The sequence below is a fragment of the Crinia signifera genome, chromosome 1 (assembly GCF_055691185.1).
Source record: "Crinia signifera chromosome 1, ASM5569118v1, whole genome shotgun sequence".
Lineage (NCBI taxonomy): Eukaryota > Metazoa > Chordata > Amphibia > Anura > Myobatrachidae > Crinia > Crinia signifera.
This window is the reverse complement of record NC_139217.1, coordinates 55,216,573-55,236,833: the sequence shown is the minus strand read 5'-3', so window position 1 is coordinate 55,236,833 and position 20,261 is coordinate 55,216,573. Positions and strand designations below refer to the sequence as shown.

Here is a 20,261-nt window from a genome sequence, read left to right as displayed (position 1 = left end):
AGCGGCGAATACCGGCAACAGTTGGTCCCCCGAGGCGGCCGAATACTCCAGTGTTGGTACATCTGTCCGCACGTGGAGTTGGCCGGCACGGTGGAACTAGCCTACGCCGGGCAACAAACGCCCACAGCCCTGACATTCAGGCTCCGGGCTGACACCGATTGTTATCATTTCAAAATAAAAACACCATCTGCCCCCCATGTATATGTCAAATACTCGTCATGTGTAAATGACAAGCCGACTGATTATAGAGGGACCAGTTCCCCTAATTATGCTATATGTCAGCCACGACATACATGGGAATCATAGTGTATTTACCTTTATTTTGGTGACGCATGCATTAAGATATTATAATTAAGCATATTAGGGACGGCTCAGCAGCGGGGATCACTGCGCGAGGATTCAGTATCCTTTTTTACACTGTCTGTGTCTTATATGTTTGATTTTAGTCAATATTTTGCAACATTTTATTGAATAATGTCATTAAAAGTTACATTTTAAACCTTTTTTCTTCTGAAGTGCACTACACAAGTGACATCCTTTTCTCTTCAAATAAAAATGTTTACTATCTGTGTCCAGTGGTAGCACCCCCTCATATGGAAATTGTCATATGTAAAAACATTAAAAAGTGAATATCAATAAGAGGGGCCTCTTTATAAAGAATTACCTAGTGAATTTCCCTGTACGACTGGTGCAACTTTCTCTCCTTTTTGCTCCTAGTAAGTAGGCTGTATTATACATAATATACAGGTTTTCTTGTGCTGTGTATATCAGCTTATTTTCTTTATGAATGAACTGAAGTGTCCGCAGCTCAGTTGTACAGGACTCGGAGTTCTCTCCTCCCAGCACAGCCCAGTGTCTCATCATACTGGGGGAGGGAGAGTTGGACTGGGAGGGGGCGGGGCTTCTGTACGTAAACAATGGCTGCTGCCTACGGTTACCCTGTGTGTATGCTGTGCTGCTAGTGCTCTCCCTGTACCACACATTACACACCCTACTGTGTATGTTGTGGTGATACGCTTGTGGTGACTGAGGCCTGCTGTGTGTGTGTGTGCCCCCCGTGATCTGATGCAGCCGATGCAGTGATACCCAGGGGGCACAAGGCGCCTAATAGGTGCCCCCCTGCCTGGCAGTGACCACAATGAGGGACACGGAGGAGAAGCAGAGGACTATAGTGGAGGTCAGTATCACAGTATATGTCACCATAATGGTACCGGTTGTTGTATGCAGTGTGTCCCCGTGTAACTGTCACTATGGCTGCTGCACTTCCTGCGTGCCGGTAGCTATAGATACACAGCAGCTGCTGGCAGGAGACACTGTGCTGGGGGGGGGGGGGAAGTTGTATATGGGGCACTGCTGCAGTGGTGTGGGAAGGTGTATATGTGTCACTGCTGCAGTGCTGTAGGAAGGCGTATATGGATCATTACTGCTGTGCTGTGGGAAGGTGTATATGGGTCACTATTGCTGTGTTGTGGGAAGGTGTATATATCGGTCACTGCTGCTGTGCTGTGGAAAGGTGTATATGGGGCACTGCTGCAGTGGTGTGGGAAGGTGTATATGGGTCACTGCTGCAGTGCTGTAGGAAGGCGTATATGGATCATTACTGCTGTGCTGTGGGAAGGTGTATATGGGTCACTATTGCTGTGTTGTGGGAAGGTGTATATATCGGTCACTGCTGCTGTGCTGTGGAAAGGTGTATATGGGTCATTGCTGCTGTGCTGTGGGAAGGTGTATATGGGTCATTGTTGCTGTGCTGTAGGAAGGTGTATGGGTCAATGCTGCAGTGGTGTGGGAAGGTGTATATGTGTCACTGCTGCAGTGCTGTGGGAAGGTGTATATGTGTCACTGCTGCAGTGCTGTGGGAAGTCGTATATGGATCATTACTGCTGTGCTGTGGGAGGGTGTATATGGGTCACTGTTGCTGTGTTGTGGGAAGGTGTATATCGGTCACTGCTGCTGTGCTGTGGGAAGGTGTATATGGGTCATTGCTGCTGTGCTGTGGGAAGGTGTATATGGGTCATTGTTGCTGTGCTGTGGGAAGGTGTATATGGGTCATTGTTGCTGTGCTGTGGGAAGGTGTAAGGGTCAATGCTGCAGTGGTATGGCACAGCTGTTGCTGTCGGATGGTGTATGGGTCACTGTGTCAGAGATAGTTGAGGCTAGTACAGCAATTTAAACATGCTTTGGATAGGCATATGAATATCGTATAGGAGCAAAAGGTTTGAGGTTACCAAAATGATAAAAGAAAGGGGCAGACTAGATCTATATAGTAGTAGTCAATGGGTGCCGGACGGGGTCCCGACGGCCACCTGCTATTTTCCCTTGTGGGGGTCCACGACCCCCATAGAGGGAGAATAGAATAGGTGGTGAGCGAGCCTGAAAGGTGCTTAGTTGCGCACACCATGCTGTCTGAGTCCGGACAGTCGGGATCCCGACGTCGGGCTAATGACTGTTGGGATCCCAACTGTCGGACCCCTGTACCACACCAAGTCAATACATACTTGATAGAATAGCAGACATGGCCCATACACACTGGGCGAGTTTGAGCTGAAAGACACTCAATTTACTCGTTTCAGCTCGAAAGCTGCCCAGTGTGTACGGCGCAGCGGTGAGTGCTGATGTGCGCTGCCGCATCATCACTGGCCCATCTGCTAGTATTAGTTTTACACTCACCGGGCCGTTCGCTCCAGAGGGGACGGACACCGGACCGGATCAGGGTAGCTCCCAGCGTTCTATGCGTTTCCCATGAAAACGCTGGGCATTCCCCTGGGAACACAGGCGGGCTTATGCCTGCGTTGGGTGAGTGGCTGACTTCACATGACATCAGCGGCAACCCCCTTTTCTGCGGATAGCAGCTGCAATAAAAGTCAGTTTTCACTGCCAACCTGAATCAGGCCCTGGACTTTGACTGTAAATAAACAATGACAAGGCAGCGGTATTGTTGTTCATACAGAAGAAGCCGCGGAATCACAGGCGGACCAACATGTTCTTCGCGGTATAAACAGCAATGCCTCTTACCTATATCCCATGGAGTTTTTCCGGTTTAGATGGGGAATTTGAACGATCATCCCTAATGTGATTTTCTCATTTCACCAGGAGCTTTTGGCCAATGATGACGATGCCCAGGTGGAGCGCTTAAAGAAGACTTTGAAAGCCCAACATGATAAACTGAAGAAAGAGGTACAATTTATATGGAAAAGTTCTGGAAAATATACCGTTTCCCATAGCAACCTATCTGCTTCTTGTGCTACTATGCAGACAGTCTATATCTGGAATGCTAATTGTTGCCAATTGTTTTGGAATGCAGATTTGTTTTTGTCAGATAAATGACATTTGCTTGCTTTCTGAACGATATTTCTGTCCCGATGGTCTTCCGATTATGGCTGTAGTAAAATTGCGCAGTGGCAATATCAGAAATGGAGGGTACCTAGTAGTCACTGACTGCTGCTCTGTCTCCTCAGCTGAAGGAGAATGACATAGATGCACCTGGCGGCGATCTAGTGGAAGATATTGGGACTGTAACACAAGGACGGCGCAGTGAGTACAAGCACAAGATTAAATGTGTGGAGTGTGGCATGGTTGGCGGACTTTAAAATGTTGACAGTGTTGAAATGTCGGCATGCTCTAACAGGTTGTGTGCTAACCCCCCCCCAAGTGGCTTCTATTGCAGCGATGGACAAGTTCATGCACAAAACCTTGCAGCATCTGCACAGGCTATGTATCACAGGGAGCGATCCTAGGTTGACCTGGCGTTTGGAAAGAAATGTAAAGATCCATATTCTACACCACAACAGAATGTTCATTGTTATTAGCCTAACCAAATGCGATGAGCACAGACAAATCTTTCTGGAGGCGCAGGTTTTACAGCCCAGCTTTGTCAGTTGTCGTATTCTGCATATTAAACACACGGTTTCAAGGGTATCCTGTTTCCAGGCATTTGGCATGGCTAATCTATATAATGTTGTATGCTCTAACCCAAGTGTCTTCCTGTTGTAGGCTTGCCACCACTCATTGCCTCCACTTCAGGGGCCAGCTTTGGTGAATCTTCCCTGAGAGAGCGTCTGAGAGAGAAGCTGAAAGCCGGGAGGGTAAGGAGAACTCATGTTGTAGTGTTTATGCTGGATCTCCATCTTTACATGGTGGTGCTCTTTACACAACACACCTCTGTACATTGTGGTGCTCTTTACAAAACACACCTCTGTACATGGTGGTGCACTACACACAACACACCTCTGTACATGGTGGTCAAATTATACACACACACACACACACACACATCCATCCATCTGTACATGGTGGTGCACTATATATATATATATATATATATATATATATACACACACACACACACACACACACACACACACACACACACACACACACATCCATCTGTACATGGTGGTGCACTTTAGACACACACACACACATCCATCTGTGCATGGTGGTGCACTTTAGACACACACACACATCCATCTGTACATGGTGGTGCACTTTAGACACACACACACATCCATCTGTACATGGTGGTGCACTTTATATATATATATATATATATATATATATATATATATATATATATATATATATATATACAGACAGAGACACACACACACATATCTGTACATGGTGGAGCTTTTTACACAACACACATCTGTACATGGTGGTGCACTTTACACATCACACACACATCTTTACATGGTGATGCACTTCTGAATATATATATATACTAGGTGATTCATCGCGCCCTACGGGCGCTCTTCACACCGTCGTAAGGGGCTGCGCCCCCTTAATTTGTGAACGTTTGTATATGAGAAATATGGTTAGAATTGTATGAAAGATGCCCTGTATTGCAACTTAGGTGTCCGCGAATCGCGGGAGGGGGGGTCGCGGAGGGTGCCGCGAATTGCAGGAGGGGGGGTCGCGGGGGGTGCCGCGAATTGCAGGAGGGGGGTTGTGGGGGGGTGGATGCTGCGAATCGCGGGAGGGATTGCAGAGAATCGCGGGAGGGGGGTCGCGGGGTGGGTTGCCGCAAATCGCGGGAGGGGGGTTACGGGGGCGGGGGTTGCGGCGAATCATGGTAGGGGGGGTCGCGGGGGATGTGCCGTGAATCACGGGAGGGGGGGTCACGGGGTGGGGTGCCGAGAATCGCGGGGGTGTGTGTGTGTGCCGTGAATCGCGGGAGTGGGGGTTGCGGGGGGGATGGGGGGGTGTGACGCGAATCGCCACAAAAAAAAATCAACACAGAAAGGTCAACACATGTAAATGTTGACATAAGTGTGGCACTTCATTGGTGTCCATGTCGACACATGAGAATGAATATGAAAACATTCAAAAAATGAAAAAAAAAACTTCAAAAACTCATGTCAACCTTTTTCATTGTCGACCATAGCCGTGTCAGTGTTTTCCATGTGCAATTTAATTCTGGAGCTGCCGCGAATCACGGGGGGTGCCGCGAATTGCGGGAGGGGGGGTCGCGGGGTTGGGTGCCGCGAATCGCGGGAGGGCGGGGTTCACAGGGGTTCCGGTGGGGGGGTTGCCGCGAATTGCGGGAGGTGGGGGGTCACGGGGGGTGCCGCGAATCGCGGGAGGGGGGTTTGCGGGGGGGGGGGTGACGCGAATCGCCACAAGAAAAACTCAACACAGAAAGGTCAACACATGTAAATGTTGACATAACTGTGCCACTTCATTGGTGTCCATGTTGACACATGACAATGAATATGAAAACATTCAAAAAATGAAATAAATCTTCAAAAACTCATGTCAACCTTTTTCATTGTCGACCATAGCCGTGCCAGTGTTTTGCATGTGCCATTTAATCCTGGGGCTGCCGCGAATCGCGGGGGGTGCCGCGATTTGCGGGAGGGGGGGGTTGCGGGGGGTGGGTGCCGCGAATCGCGGGAGAGCGGGGTTCATGGGGGTTCCGGTGGGGGGTTGCCGCGAATTGCGGGAGGGGGGGGGTCGCGGGGGGGTGCCGGGGTGCCGCGAATCGCCGGAGGGGGGGTTGCGGGGGGTGTGACGCGAATCGCCACAAGAAAAAAATCAACACAGAAAGGTCAACACATGTAAATGTTGACATAAGTGTGGCACTTCATTGGTGTCCATGTCGACACATGAGAATGAATATGAAAATATTCAAAAAATGACAAAAAAACTTCAAAAACTCATGTCAACCTTTTTCATTGTCGACCATAGCCATGTCAGTGTTTTCCATGTGCAATTTAATTCTGGAGCTGCCGCGAATCACGGGGGGGGGGGGGGGGTGCCGCGAATTGCGGGAGGGGGGGGTCGCGGGGGTGGGTGCCGCGAATCGCGGGAGGGCGGGGTTCACAGGGGTTCTGGTGGGGGGTTGCCGCGAATTGCAGGAGGTGGGGGGTCACGGGGGGTGCCGCGAATCGCGGGAGGGGGGGTTGCGGGGGGTGTGACGCGAATCGCCACAAGAAAAAATCAACACAGAAAGGTCAACACATGTAAATGTTGACATAAGTGTGCCACTTTATTGGTGTCCATGTCGACAAAAATTTAAAAAATTCAAAATAAATCTTCAAAAACTCATGTCAACCTTTTTCATTGTCGACCATAGCCATGTCGCCATGTCAGTGTTTTGCATGTGCCATTTAATCCTGGGGCTGCTGCGAATTGCGGGGGGGGGGGGGGTGCCGCGAATCGCGGGAGGGGGGTCGCAGGGGGGGTGCCGCCAATCGTGCAAGGGGGGGTCGCGGGGGGGTTCTTTTTGCCGCGAATCGCGGGAGGGAGGTCGCGGGGGGGTGTTTTTTCCGCGAATCGGGGGGGGGGTCACGGGGGAGGGTTTGCCGCGTTTCGCGGTAGGGGGGGTCGCGGGGTGGTGGTTATGCCGCGAATTGCGGGAGGGGTCGTGGGGGGGTTCTTTTTGCAGCGAATCGCGGGAGGGGGGGTCGCGGGGGTGTTTTTGCTGCGAATCGCGGTAGGGGGGGTCGCGGGGGAGCGGGTATTTTTGCCGCAAATCGCGGGAGGGGGGGGCGCGCGGGGGGGGGGAGGTTTTGACGCAAATCGCGGGAGGGGGGCGCTCACCTGGTGGCTGTGGAGTAGCAGTGTGTTCAGCACAGATGAAGGCAATCACACATTAAGAGGAAAGTCCAGGAACAGAGCGTTATAGACACAGACACCCACTTTGAGTGACAGATGTAGCCAAATATATAGGAGATATATATATATATCTCTACACACACATCCAAACATGGTGGTGCACTTTACATGGGTGTGGATCTTATTGTCGACACCATTGGGTCGACAGGCAGCAAGGTCGACATGGATGAAGGTTGACAGGTGTCTAGGTCGACATGGGACAAGTCGACGTGGGTTTAGGTCGACAAATGCATTATGTCGACATGGGTTAAGTCGACAGGTTGCGATGTGGACATGTGATTTTTCACTGTTTTTTTTTACCCGAATGTCGACACAGTTGAAATGGACATAGTTGGAAGTCAACCACAGCCCCTCGCATGGCTCGCTTTCTCTCGCCATGCTTCGGGCACGTTGCCTTGCTGCACTCGGCACACTATTTTATTCTCCCACCACGCCCTAGTGGATGGTAGGGTATGAAATACCGCCTGTCAGCACATGTTGGCTCAAAAAACAGTGAAAAAACCTGTCGACCTTGCGACCTGTCGACCTAACGCATTTGTCGACCTTGCGACCTATCGACCTAACGCATTTGTCGACCTTGTCCCATGTCTACCTAGACACCTGTCGACATAGAACCCTGTCGACCTTGTTGCCTGTCGACCCAGCGGTGTCGACCTGATGACTGTCGACCTAAGTTGGGTCGACAATACGACCGTATACCATTTACACAACACACACACACATCGTTACATGGTGGTTCACATAAAGGTAAAGTATGCTGAAGCATCAAACTGTCTACTTGTAATGGAACATCTTAGAGAAATCTTGGGACGCTGATAAATACTGCAGGCAACCTCAGGTTTCTTAAGGAACCATATAAAATAGTCATATTTTCAGAGTTGGGGAATCCATGTAGATTGAAAATAATTGAAGCTTCTGTATCACATCCAAATAATTTTTTACTGAAAAAGAAAGACCCCAAACTTGATAATAAACATGACTTGAACACCACCAATTGAGCAGGGTAAATAACAGGGGCAAGGGTAGGGCAACTCACTGTAGGAGGACCAGACAATGGTAAGTTGTAGGGAGGCAATGCAATACTTAATGGGCCTGTAACCAACGTGTAGACCGGTGAACCGTGCCCAAAGCGACTATGGAAACTAGTGATCTAGATAGCACTATGAAAACAGGGAGGCAGGCCTACTGCTAGCACTTACATACACATGGAAATGGCTGACAGGGAAGGTATACATTTATTTAAAAAAAACTTGGGGACCGATTCAGACCCCTTTGCACAGGGGGAAATAATAATTCCCATATCATGGCCCTTATTCTGATCTGTGCGGATATTCCCGCATTCTTACGGAGCGGTCCGCACGCCACGGTGTTTTGCCGCATGCGGCCATCGTCCGTAGAAACGCCCACGTGTCCTCCGCATTCGGACGGACTCACTCTTTAAGAACAGGGCGTGTTTACGGACGACATACAAACCATGCGTGTGCGGGAGAAACACTCCGATTCGGCACGGTATTACAGAGTATTACAGAGTATGCTCGGGAATACCGCATCCGAACGGGAGCCAAGCGGTGCTACCGCACGTAAGCGGAGGATTTACGCCAAACAACCCACTATGAAGTATCTTCTGCAAGACATCACATGACCCACTTATTCAATTACCTATCCTCATAAAAAACTGCTTATTTGGAATTGGAATCAATTAGATTCCAATATATCCTTACAAGCATGCCTAACACATGCATAGCACACATTAACCCTTACAGCAATTGAAGTGCAATGGTTTCAATTAAAGCACTGACAAGCGTCCTATTAGTGAGTAATGAGTAAAGGAGTAGATTGTTATTGGGTTCAGGTGTTAATGGTTGTAGTCATTAGGCGTACGTTCGCCTACCGCATGAACGAGTGGTGTCCGCAAAGCAATAGTACACTTGTGGACACCGCACATTTCAGCCCTTTTTGCTCGCGTGCATTCGGAGTGGTTTCCGAATGTACGCCCCCCAACATAAGTGTACTCCCCCGTGTCCGCCCATGTTTCCGCCCCGTTTTGCCCACTTTGAAACTACGCCCATGTGTCATTCCGCATGACGCCCATAATACGCCCCTATTTCCCGACTGATTGCGGTGACCAGTTTTGGACGGGCTTTGTCCGAACTGGTACCGAGTCAAGGCGTGGCACATGCGCGTAGCGTTCTCCACGCATGCGCAGACGCCGTAAAGACGCGATCCGTAAGAACGCGGTAAAGTCCGCATCAATCAGAATAAGGGCCCATGTGTTGCACCAGAAGCTTAACATTATGAAGGGGAAATCCGCTGCGGTCACGGAACGATTAAACAGTCCCATTCCTGTACAGATCCAGTGTGTGTGTGCATGACGTATGTTAGGATGGGGAGCCCAGTTATTTGAGTGGAAGGTATGGGGAACCAGCCAGTGGGAACATGCATGGAATAGTGAGACACTGTAAGACAAAAGCTCACAGGTATTTCATCCAAGAAGAAATAAATAAGGAACCTGTTTTGTATAACAGTCGGAGTAGCAATGCCAGGCCACAGGTACAGATCCCAATATCGGGCACGGAGTACAGGAAGCTGTTGGGTGTAAGCAGCCTAGTGCGGCCTCTCACCACTCACTGACTGGGAACTTCTCAATGAGTAATTAGAAATCCCAGGCAATAGTGACTTCAGTCCAAAGAATAATTGTCTCATTGGTAGACTATTAGACGATGGGCCCAGCAACACACCATGCATTGTCTGAGGGCCTTGCACATCCGGTTTCTGATAGCCTTGTGCTACTTCAGATGTGATTCTCCGGGGACCTCTAGGCTGTCACTAGTCATTACATCATACTATGGAACATAATCAAATGCTTTTGGAGGTCATTATGATTTTAGCACTAAATGCATGCACCACCATACTGAATAAAGCTTCCTGCAGTCCTACCAGATATTATTTCCTAATATTAATATTTTACATTTCAGTCCAAAGCGGAAAGTGCATTCCACCAAGTGTCACCCAGCGTCTCCCCCCGCAGCCTTACTAGACACGCAGACAGGGTTACTAAGTCTGAGGCGGTAAGTACATGAACACCTGCAATATGCAGCTGCCCTTCTACTCTATAGCATGGTAATTGGTTGCCTGCTGAATGTGAAACCCTTATCAGGGCCACATCTTATGCTGTACTGAGAAAGGCCAGTCACACTAATCCCCTTGCTGTATGGTTCTCTCTATTGTACTGCAGCTGAGAACAATAGATGACAGGAAGCATTTTCCGCCGCCTAGGTGCAGAAAGTTAGTCAAGATAAACTTGGCTCTATCTCTACTCGCAGTTTTGCTTACCAGGGGCTCATTTCCTTCACTACAGTATATATGTTTTTTTCAAGGTAAAAATTGGACATTCTAGAACAAAATCATTGATGGAATAAAATATATGTCATAGAAAATTTCTGATCCAGAAAATTGCCTGTTCCAATTACAGCCCTGCCCATTAAGTTTTGCCAGAAGGTCGCCAAACAATTCCTTGGTTCACAGGCATAAGGTGGCCCTTCAGCCTGGCTTCATACATGGGTGACAGGCAGCGAGTAAACTGGAGAACATCTATCTGACAACTTGCCTGCCTTGCGATAAGTGACCATAAGGCGCCAAGGCCCAGCACCTCATTGGCCACTATGTGCGAGTATTTGTCTTATGTTCCCTATACAGGAGATTATCCCACTTCAGAGAGTGAAAGATGTGGAAAACCAGTTGAAGTCCAGAGTAAAATTCCGTGATGCTGTCAAGACCATTCAGAAGAGGTCACACGTGAGTTCTGGGATATTATTTTTTTGTAATGATACTTTTATATTTCATCTTTCATTTCCTGAAAAGCTTAATTGCAGGTATAAAATGTCAGATATTGATCTGTATGATCATAACCATTTTCTATAAGTTTTTTTCTGTAAGCATTTGTAGTATAGGTTGGTTGAGTATCCCGTATCCGTGCATCTCTTATCCGAATTATTCCAAAAACCGTAGTTTTTTTAATCATTCAAAAAAAAATTATTTTTTTTTTAACCCCCCTAACCCTCTTTTCATACTTACCAAGTCCCAGGGCGTCCACAGCAGGCCTCCGGCATCTTCTCCGGGTCTCCAGCGGTCCCAGGAATGCATTGCGCCAGTGTGCGCGTGCGCCGGTGACGTCACCGGTGCGCGTGCACACTCGCGCAATGCATTCCTGGGACTGCTGGAGACCCGGAGAAGATGCAGGAGGCCTGCTGTGGACGCCCGGGGACTGCGTGGACGCCGAGGGACCACCGGACACCATCAGGGGACAGGTAAGTATGGCTAAAACAATTTATTCCAAAAACCGGAAAATTCCCCTATCCGGAATCCTCGTGGTCCCGAGCATTTCGGATAGGGGATACTCAACCTGTATTGACAAGCTCAGGTAAAGGGCATGACTCTTATCATGAATAATCCATATCTGGTAAAATAATAGTTTTATTTGCTAGCATGTAACACTTTCAACCAATAGGAATGCAAACACTTTACATAAACATAATAAAAAACACTCCCTGATCCAGTATTCTAAAGACACCTCAGTAATGCACACTGATCTGGTGTTCTGAAGGCACCTCCATAACTGCTCACTAATCCGGTGTTCTTAAGACACCTCACAAACGTGCACTGATCTGGTGTTCAGAAGGCACATCATAACCGCTCATTGATCTGTTGTTCTGAAAGCACAACATAGACACTCACTGATCCAGTATTTTGAAGGCACCTCATAACCGCACACTGATCCAGTGATCTGAAGGCAGTGTATAACTGCTCCCTGATCTGGTGTTCTGAAGACCCCTCTTAACGGTTCACTGATCTGGTGTTCTGAAGGCACCTTGTAACCACTCGCTGATCCAGTGTTCTGAAGGCACCTCCTAACTGCACACTGATCCAGTGATCTGAAGGCACCACATAGACACTCATTGATCCAGTATTTTGAAGACACCTCATAACTGCTCACTGATCTGGTATTCTGAAGGCACCTCATAAAGGCTAACTGATCCAGTGTTCTGAAGGCACCTCCTAACCGCACACTGATCCAGTGATCTGAAGGCACCACATAGATCCAGTATTCTGAAGGCACCTCATAACCGCTCACTGATCTGGTGTTGTGAAGGCCATGGAGTCCTGTTCTTGGGCTGTTTGCAGTTTTATGCAGGACTAATTGTAATGTTTCTATTGCAGGACCCAGATGGATTCCCCACAGCTGAAGAAGCCTTCAACTTTTTCACATGTAGCTTTGAGCCAGAGCCAGAGCCTGATGAGGCACAAGGCAAAGAGAAGGCGGAAGCATCTGGTTCTGGGACTGATCAAGACCAGACAGAAGATGGAGAAGAAAGAACGGTGTGTATACATAAAATATATCATTGCGATATCAACACCCCCCCCCCCCCCCCCCACTAACCACCTGCCTACGATAAACCAAGGAAATAGCACCCAACTATTACCCGTTTTAGTATTTGCCCCATAATCACCAGAGCTTGCTCTCTGACCTAGAAACATGGTGTCTGAGGACATGGGTCATCACTTGCTATTTCACACAAAAAGAGCACAAACAAACAACATTTGTGGGTGGCAGTTGCCAGAAAATAATGATTTGAAGGAGGGTGTAATGGGGAATAACCCAGGTTTCCACACAGGGCAATTGTTGAGGGCGAAAGTGCTGCTGGTTTTACAAAGTCCCATTGTTCCAGGGAGAAGAGGAGTCCTTGGTTCCTGAGGATGATCTGTTCCTCATTGACCAGACAGCACGTGACTTCATAGAAATGATGGCTGCTGAATACGAGGACTATGACAGCCGGGTACAGAAGGAGAGAGACGTTCTCTTTATACCAAGCGCTCGACCAGGTAATTGTGTAACAGTGTATTCTACTATGACATTATAATTGTTTAAATGATATAACTTTTGCTTATTCATTATGTTCCCTGCAGTGGGAAATATCACTATTCTAAGCAGCTCTAGTTTTACATGAACTAACTAAGTTTGCATTTGAATTGATTCTGTATTTTTGATTAAAATGGGATTACAATAAATTATTTTCTCTTTCCTCCACTAGGTGACACTGGAGAGTTACAGTGGGGAATAGAAGGCGACCACAGGGAGCTTGGGCACTTTAGAATAAATTAACAGTGACTAACTCCTCCCCTTCTACTTCCTCTCCTAGGCAGTTTTAGCATGTGCCCTGCGGGAGCTGGGTGCGTTCAAGGCTCACTCCTGAGCTTTATAGATTTTTAATGTAAATTGATGCTACAATCAGCAAGAGGACAGGCATGTAGCTCCCTGTCCCTACCTGCCTGCGACGAGGGCGCTGTCGGCGGGTCCGGTCGCAGCTGCATGCAGCTTGCCTCAGGTACCCGGCTGCAGGATCCACAGATCCTGAGGTCCCGTCGCCGCTGCTTGCAGCGCGCCTCGAGGACCAGTCAGCACGCCGCACCCGACAGCCAAGGCAGGGGTAAGTATAGCACTGATCCCCCGCTAGCGGGGGATTCAGTGTAAAAAGCCGCGGCAGCGCACTTTTTAAATACAGCGCCATTCTGAGGAGCGAGAGCGCGGCATGCTGGGCACTTCCGCTTCCTCCTTCTTTGTAGGAGCGGCAGCCATTGAAGCAGCAGCGTGATCCGCGGCTCCCTCGAGGCGTCTGTGAAGTGCCGGTGACCCTGGTTCAGTGAGTCACAGCGGGACATAGGAGGTCAGGGCGGCTTGGACTGTGTCCAAAAAGGTCCTTTAGCCGGCGCAAGTTATATTTATACTCTGCCTTTTTTCTATACCTCCTCTCCTGTCCGGTATTTCCATCTCTCTCTACCTTCTGTGTAAGATTGCTGAGTGTATGATGGCTGGTAAAAAGATTGCGTGCAAGAAGTGCAGCAATAAATTCGCGCCACAGACGGAGGGCGCCATTTTATGTCCCTCATGTGCTGCATCCCCAGCCCCCACTCCATCAACGTCGGGGCAGGATGTGCCTGTATGGGCTTCCCAGTTGTCTACAGTGATTTCTCAGCTAGCTTCTGAGTTATCTTCGGCCAGACAAGATAGGGATGCAGCCAGGGATCAGCAGGCAGAGTTAACCTCTGCTGTGGAGAGTCTGTCTAGAGCATTGCATGCAGACACCTCTACACCCCCTCCCCCTAGACTGGCTTCTGCTAATAGGATGTTTCCTCAGGTCCCTCTGTTAGATGATACAGATGATGACATGCCAGCTCTAGAGGAGGGTGAATTTCATGACCCTGATGCTCAGCCTGAGGATGAGCCTGATGCTCCGCTTATACAGGACACTGATGTCCCCTCTCAGGGTTTAGAGGACTTAATACAGGCAGTCAGGTTAACCCTCAATGTCCCAGAGGAGGTGAGACCTGCTGCGCGTCCCTCAGTGTTTGCTAAAAAGCAAAAACAGTCTGCATATTTCCCAGCCTCAGAGGAGCTGGATGATCACTTGCAAAAGGCCTGGTTACATCCAGACAAAAAGTTTCAGGTGTCTCAGAGATTTTTCACTGCCTATCCTTTTCCTAAGGATGCTAGGAAGTCCTGTGAGACGCCACCTGCTGTTGACTCCTCGGTATCACGCTTGTCCAAAAAGACAGTGTTGCCCATCCCAGGAGCCTCTACCCTTAAGGATGTGTCTGATAGGCGGTTAGAGAGTACGCTGAAGAATATTTATTCAGCCGCTGGTCTTTTACAACGTCCAGCACAAGTGGGAGGTTGGGTCAATAGGGCCATGGAGGTATGTGCATCCCAGGTGGCCTCCTCGCTAGACCCAGGGGCAAGTGATATGTTGCTCTTAGTGGAACACATACGTGAGGCTGCAGGTTATTTGGTAGAAGCATCTTCAGATGTTTGTATGCTTGCGGCCCGTATCTCTGCCCTCTCAGTTTCTGCTCGCCGTACTCTTTGGTTGAGACAGTGGAATGCAGACGCCGACTCCAAGAAGGCGGTGGAAGCATTACCCTTTGCTGGCGAGGCCCTCTTTGGTCCAGATTTCTCAGGCGGTAAGTCTCAGTTCCTGCCTACTGCAGCCCCTCCCCCACGTAGGTAATTTCCTACTACTGGAGGGCAGTCCTTTCGGTCATTTAGACCCACCCCCAGATTCAGGGGTAGGTCTAGGGGAGCGGCTACTAGCTCCAGAGGCTTCCGAGGAAGAGGCAGAGGTTCAGCCAGCACTCCAATCCTGGATGCAAAGGTTACCTCAAAGCCCTCGGCATGACTCCCCCAGCCCCTGTCCAGAACACAGGGTGGGAGGCCGGCTGCTATTTTACCATCAGGTATGGGCCGGTTCATGCCAGGACGCATGGGTAAAGGACCTGGTAGCAGTAGGCTACAAGATAGATTTCTTGTTGCCTCCTCCTCAACAGTTTTTTCCCACAGGTTTGCCAGCTTCACGGGAAAAAGGCAGGGCCTTGCAGGCCGCCATTCAAAAACTCAGGGACATAGGGGTGGTTATACCGGTCCCGGAAAAGGCAAAGGGATTCTATTCCAGCCTTTTTCTGGTTCCCAAGCCGGACGGCTCAGTAAGACCCATCTTGAACTTGAAGCAGCTCAACCCCTTCTTGCGGTTCACTCGCTTCAAGATGGAGTCACTGCAGTCTGTCATTGCAGGCCTGGAACCAGGGGAGTTTCTTGTATCCATCGATATCAAAGATGCATACCTGCATATCCCCATCTGGCCTCCTCACCAGGCATACCTGCGTTTTGCTGTCCAGAACTGTCACCTGCAGTTCCGAGCCCTTCCATTCGGCCTCTCCTCTGCACCCCGGGTGTTTACCAAAATGATGGCTGTCATGATGGAGATACTCAGGGCTCAAGGAGTTACAATTGTCCCTTACTTGGACGACCTTCTGTTGAAGGCTCCGTCCAGGGAGGTCCTTTTGCACAACATCCACCTGACGCGTGGGATTCTGGAGTCCCATGGCTGGATGCTCAACATCCAGAAGTCACAGCTGACCCCATCGCAGAGGATCCTGTTCCTAGGGATGATTCTGGACACGGTCCAGAGAAGGGTGTTCCTTCCCATGGACAAGATCTTGTCCCTCCAGGAGGCGGTTCGACTGGTGCTGCAGCATCGAACGGTCACAGTTCTCCTTTGCACAAGGCTGCTGGGAAGGAGGGTGGCCACGTTCGAGGCGGTGCAGTACGGGCGGTTTCGATCTCGCCCCTTCCATCTGTGTCTGCTCCGCCAGTGGACAGGTTCACACCTGTTTCTACAGTAGCGGATCTCTCTCTCCCATCAGGCTCGGGCTTCACTGGTGTGGTGGCTCAACTCCAGCAACCTGCAGGAGGGGCGGAGGTTCGCCATACACAATTGGACGCTTCTCACCACGGACGCCAGCCTCAGGGGCTGGGGAGCGGTCACGCTGGGCCTCCACTTCCAGGGACTGTGGACCCCGGAGGAAGCACAGATGTCCATCAATGTGCTGGAACTGCAAGCAGTGTATTATGCCCTGCTCCAGGCGGAGGTGCTTCTCCGGAACAAGGACATCAGGGTGCAGTCGGACAATGCCACGGCTGTGGCTTACATAAACAAGCAGGGAGGCATCCGCAGCCGTGCAGCGATGAGAGAGGTGAAGAGGATTCTGTGCTGGGTGCAGGAGCACGCAGGGGCCGTGTCAGCCATTTTCATTCCAGGCGTGGAAAACTGGGAGGCAGACTACCTCAGCCGCCGGGACGTCCACCACGGAGAGTGGTGTCTGAACCCTCTGGTCTTCCAGACCTTGACCCGTCGGTGGGGTTGTCCGCAGATAGACATGATGGCCTCCAGACACAACCACCAGTTGCCCCGGTACTGCGCTCGGACAAGAGATCCACAGGCGGTGGCAGTGGACGCTCTCACGGCACCCTGGACGGATCAGTTTCTTTACATCTTTCCTCCAGTGCCTCTCATCCCTCGGGTTCTGCAGAGAATTCGACGGGAGTCGGTGACAGTGCTATTCATCGCCCCAGACTGGCCTCGCCGGTCGTGGTACACGGTCCTAACAGGCCTGTTAGTAGACGAGCCATGGCCTCTGCCTCTCTGCGACGACCTGCTAACACAGGGTCCCAACTTACAGCATCTTCATTTGACGGCATGGCTGTTGAGAGGTCCATCCTGAGGAAGGCAGGGATCCCGCAGGCGGTGATTCCAACCATGATAGGAGCCAGAAAGCAGGTTACCTTGGTGCATTACCACCGCATCTGGAGGGCCTATGTGGCCTGGTGCGAATCCAGGAGGGTCTCTCCTTTGAACTTCAAATTGGCCAGATTGCTGCTGTTCTTGCAGAAGGGCCTGTCCTCAGGACTCCGGCTGGGGTCCTTGAAGGTTCAAGTATCCGCCCTCTCCATTTTTTTCCAGAGGAAGCTAGCTCTTCTTCCTCAGGTACAGACTTTCTTCCAGGGGGTGTTGCGGCTGCAACCTCCCTTCAGACCCCCTACTGCTCCATGGGACCTGGATGTGGTACTGGCCTTTCTCCAGTCCTCTGTATTTGAAATATGTCACTTGGAAGACTGTCCTACTGTTGGCCTTGGCTTCGGCTAGAAGGGTGTCGGAGCTCAGTGCTCTCTCTTGTAAGGCACCCTTCTTGCGCTTTCACGAGGATAGAGCGGAGATGCGCACCTCTAGTGTTTTTCTCCCAAAGGTGGTCTCGGCATTCCACATTAACCAACCTATTGTGGTGCCGGCCTTTCGGGAGGACTCACAGGACTCTAGGGCGTTGGACGTGGTCCGGGCCTTGCGTATTTACGTGGCCAGAACAGAGTCTGTACGTAAGTCGGATGCCTTGTTTGTCCTCTATGACTCCTTGCGTCCTGGTTGGCCCGCCTCCAAGCAGGCCCTGGCCAGGTGGATCAGATTGACAATTCGTCAAGCTTATGTGGCCTCCTCTAGGGTGCCACCTTCTTCTATTTCCGCCCATTCCACAAGGTCGGTGGGTACCTCCTGGGCGGCTGCCCGTGGAGTTTCTATACAGGATCTATGTAGAGCGGCTACGTGGTCTGGTCAGAAGACCTTTGTCCGCTTTTACAAGTTTGACACTTTTGCGGCAGCTGCTTCGCGGTTTGGCCGTTCTGTGTTAAGGGGCTCTCAGCGTCATCCCACCCGTGTTGGGAGCTCTGGGACGTCCCCACTGTAACTCTCCAGTGTCACCTAGTGGAGGAAAGAGAAAAGGGGATTTTGTACTTACCGTTAAATCCTTTTCTCAGACTCCATAGGTGACACTGGACGCCCACCCGACGCTGTCTCTCCTGGTTACTGTTTGCTTTCAGGTTGGGTTAATTACCTGCTGTTAAGAGACTGTTATACTTAGTCTAAGTTCTAAGTTTTACCAAGTTTTCATGGATGAGTTCATTCTGTTATGAATGCTGTTCTTTGAACTATATTTTCACTCTATGTGAGTGTGTGTGTGACTTGTTATGTTATGTTTGACCTCCTCTCGGAAGTGTGTTGTTTTCCTTTCTTCCAGCTCCCTCCGGGTACATACCTAGACTGCCTAGGAGAGGAAGTAGAAGGGGAGGAGTTAGTCACTGTTAATTTATTCTAAAGTGCCCAAGCTCCCTGTGGTCACCTTCTATTCCCCACTGTAACTCTCCAGTGTCACCTATGGAGTCTGAGAAAAGGATTTAACGGTAAGTACAAAATCCCCTTTTCTGTAAGTTACTGATGGGGTCTCTGGATCCTGGACATTTAGAGTCTCCTCCAGGATGTCGCCACTTTAAACTACAAAAAGTGCTAATTCCTTTCTCTGCCATATTCCCATCCTTATATACATGGTCCTGCTGGGGTTCTTTATAGTAAGGGAGTGTTCTTTGTATTTGGGGTGGTTGATTTATGTGTCAGCAGTGTCTGACCTAAATATTCCTAGGTTTTAACCATAATTTAGGACAACCCTGAGCTAGAACGTGTAGTAACGCCCTTCATGTGGAGCAGGCGTAGCCAACCTGTGGCTCTTGAGCCGCATGTGGCTCTTTTCTCAATGAGATGTGGCCAGGGGCGTAGGAAGGGTGGTTCCAGTGGAGCTTGTGCTCCAGGCGCTGGAACCTCTAGAGGGCGCCTTCTCTCCCCTCCCAGTTACAGCGCAGAAGCAGTGGCCGGCTTCTTTCTCCCTCCAGTGTTAGCTTCTTACCAGCAGCAGCAGCATGTGTGGAGGCTGTGCTGTCTGCAATGCATATACCTGACAGCCGGCTGGATGCTGCACAGGGGCTGATGGTGCCGTGTCCAGGGCTCTGTGAGGGGGCGGGGCTTATCGGGTCGCGAGAGGCTGGGCTTAGCAGAACATGACCTGTGGCAGTATGTGGGGTGAGAGTACTGCTGGCTGTCTGCTGGATGCAGGCAGCAGCATCCCCACAGTTCCTTCCCACTCCTCCCCTTCCTTCCCACTGTCCACTATCACTATCATTCAGCCTGCAGAGATTAGCTCCGTCCCCAAACACACATAGAAGTTGGTGGTCTGATGCAGCTAATGCTGCTGCCTTTAAAAGAGGAGGGCTGCCAGTGATAAGGAGCATGGCATGCAGCTGTACAGCTGTTTCCTGCAGCTGCTACTCACAGTAAGGGATTGTTTCTTTCTTTTTCTTTTTTGCCCATTTAAAGTCACTTTACCATTCAACGTCTGTGGCCTACCCGGTCCCCAGCGTTCCCTGCTGTACTGTGTCCGTTACATTACAAACAGTACCGAGTCTGTCATCGCACCCTGCGCAGTGTGTCCCCTGCGCTGCTGGGTGAGAGCAAGGGATCCCGCACTGTGTAGTGTGATGGAGCCCCTGCTGCAGTGTGTGTGTGTGTATATGCAGGGAGGGAGCTGGGGGCTGACCAGTTGCTAGGGGAGCGCATGGCACGCCTATGAAAATGATAAAAATGAGGCTCGCATGCCAGGCCATGCCCCTCTGCCCAAAGCCATGCCCACCTGACCTGTATCTCTGGGTTTAGATTGCATGGGAGAAGTTAAGGGTTGGGCTGTAGGAAAAGATGATTAGAGGAGTGGACAAGGTTAGAACTGTCGGGATCGTGACCGTTGGGATGTCGGGGTTCCTCTTCTGACCGCCAGGATTCTCAGTGCCTTGATCCTGTATCCAACCCTTGGAAGGAGCACCTGATTTTCCTACAGCTACGTATGCAAGTATAATTGCAGCATTGAAGTCAATATTAACC

The 20,261-nt window shown here is 50.1% G+C and overlaps 1 protein-coding gene across 1 annotated transcript in view; it reads left to right on the top strand.

Moving 5' to 3' along the window:
• The first annotated feature begins 895 nt into the window (after positions 1-895).
• Positions 896-20,261, top strand: part of CC2D2A (coiled-coil and C2 domain containing 2A) — a 74,955-nt gene continuing 55,589 nt past the window's right edge. Inside the window, exons 1-8 of the mRNA XM_083155235.1 lie at positions 896-1,177; positions 3,094-3,177; positions 3,459-3,534; positions 3,994-4,085; positions 10,095-10,187; positions 10,816-10,914; positions 12,337-12,495; positions 12,846-12,999. Of these exons, the coding sequence (XP_083011361.1) occupies positions 1,139-1,177; positions 3,094-3,177; positions 3,459-3,534; positions 3,994-4,085; positions 10,095-10,187; positions 10,816-10,914; positions 12,337-12,495; positions 12,846-12,999 (796 nt within the window). The 5' untranslated portion in view covers positions 896-1,138. The remainder of the gene's footprint in view (positions 1,178-3,093; positions 3,178-3,458; positions 3,535-3,993; positions 4,086-10,094; positions 10,188-10,815; positions 10,915-12,336; positions 12,496-12,845; positions 13,000-20,261) is intronic.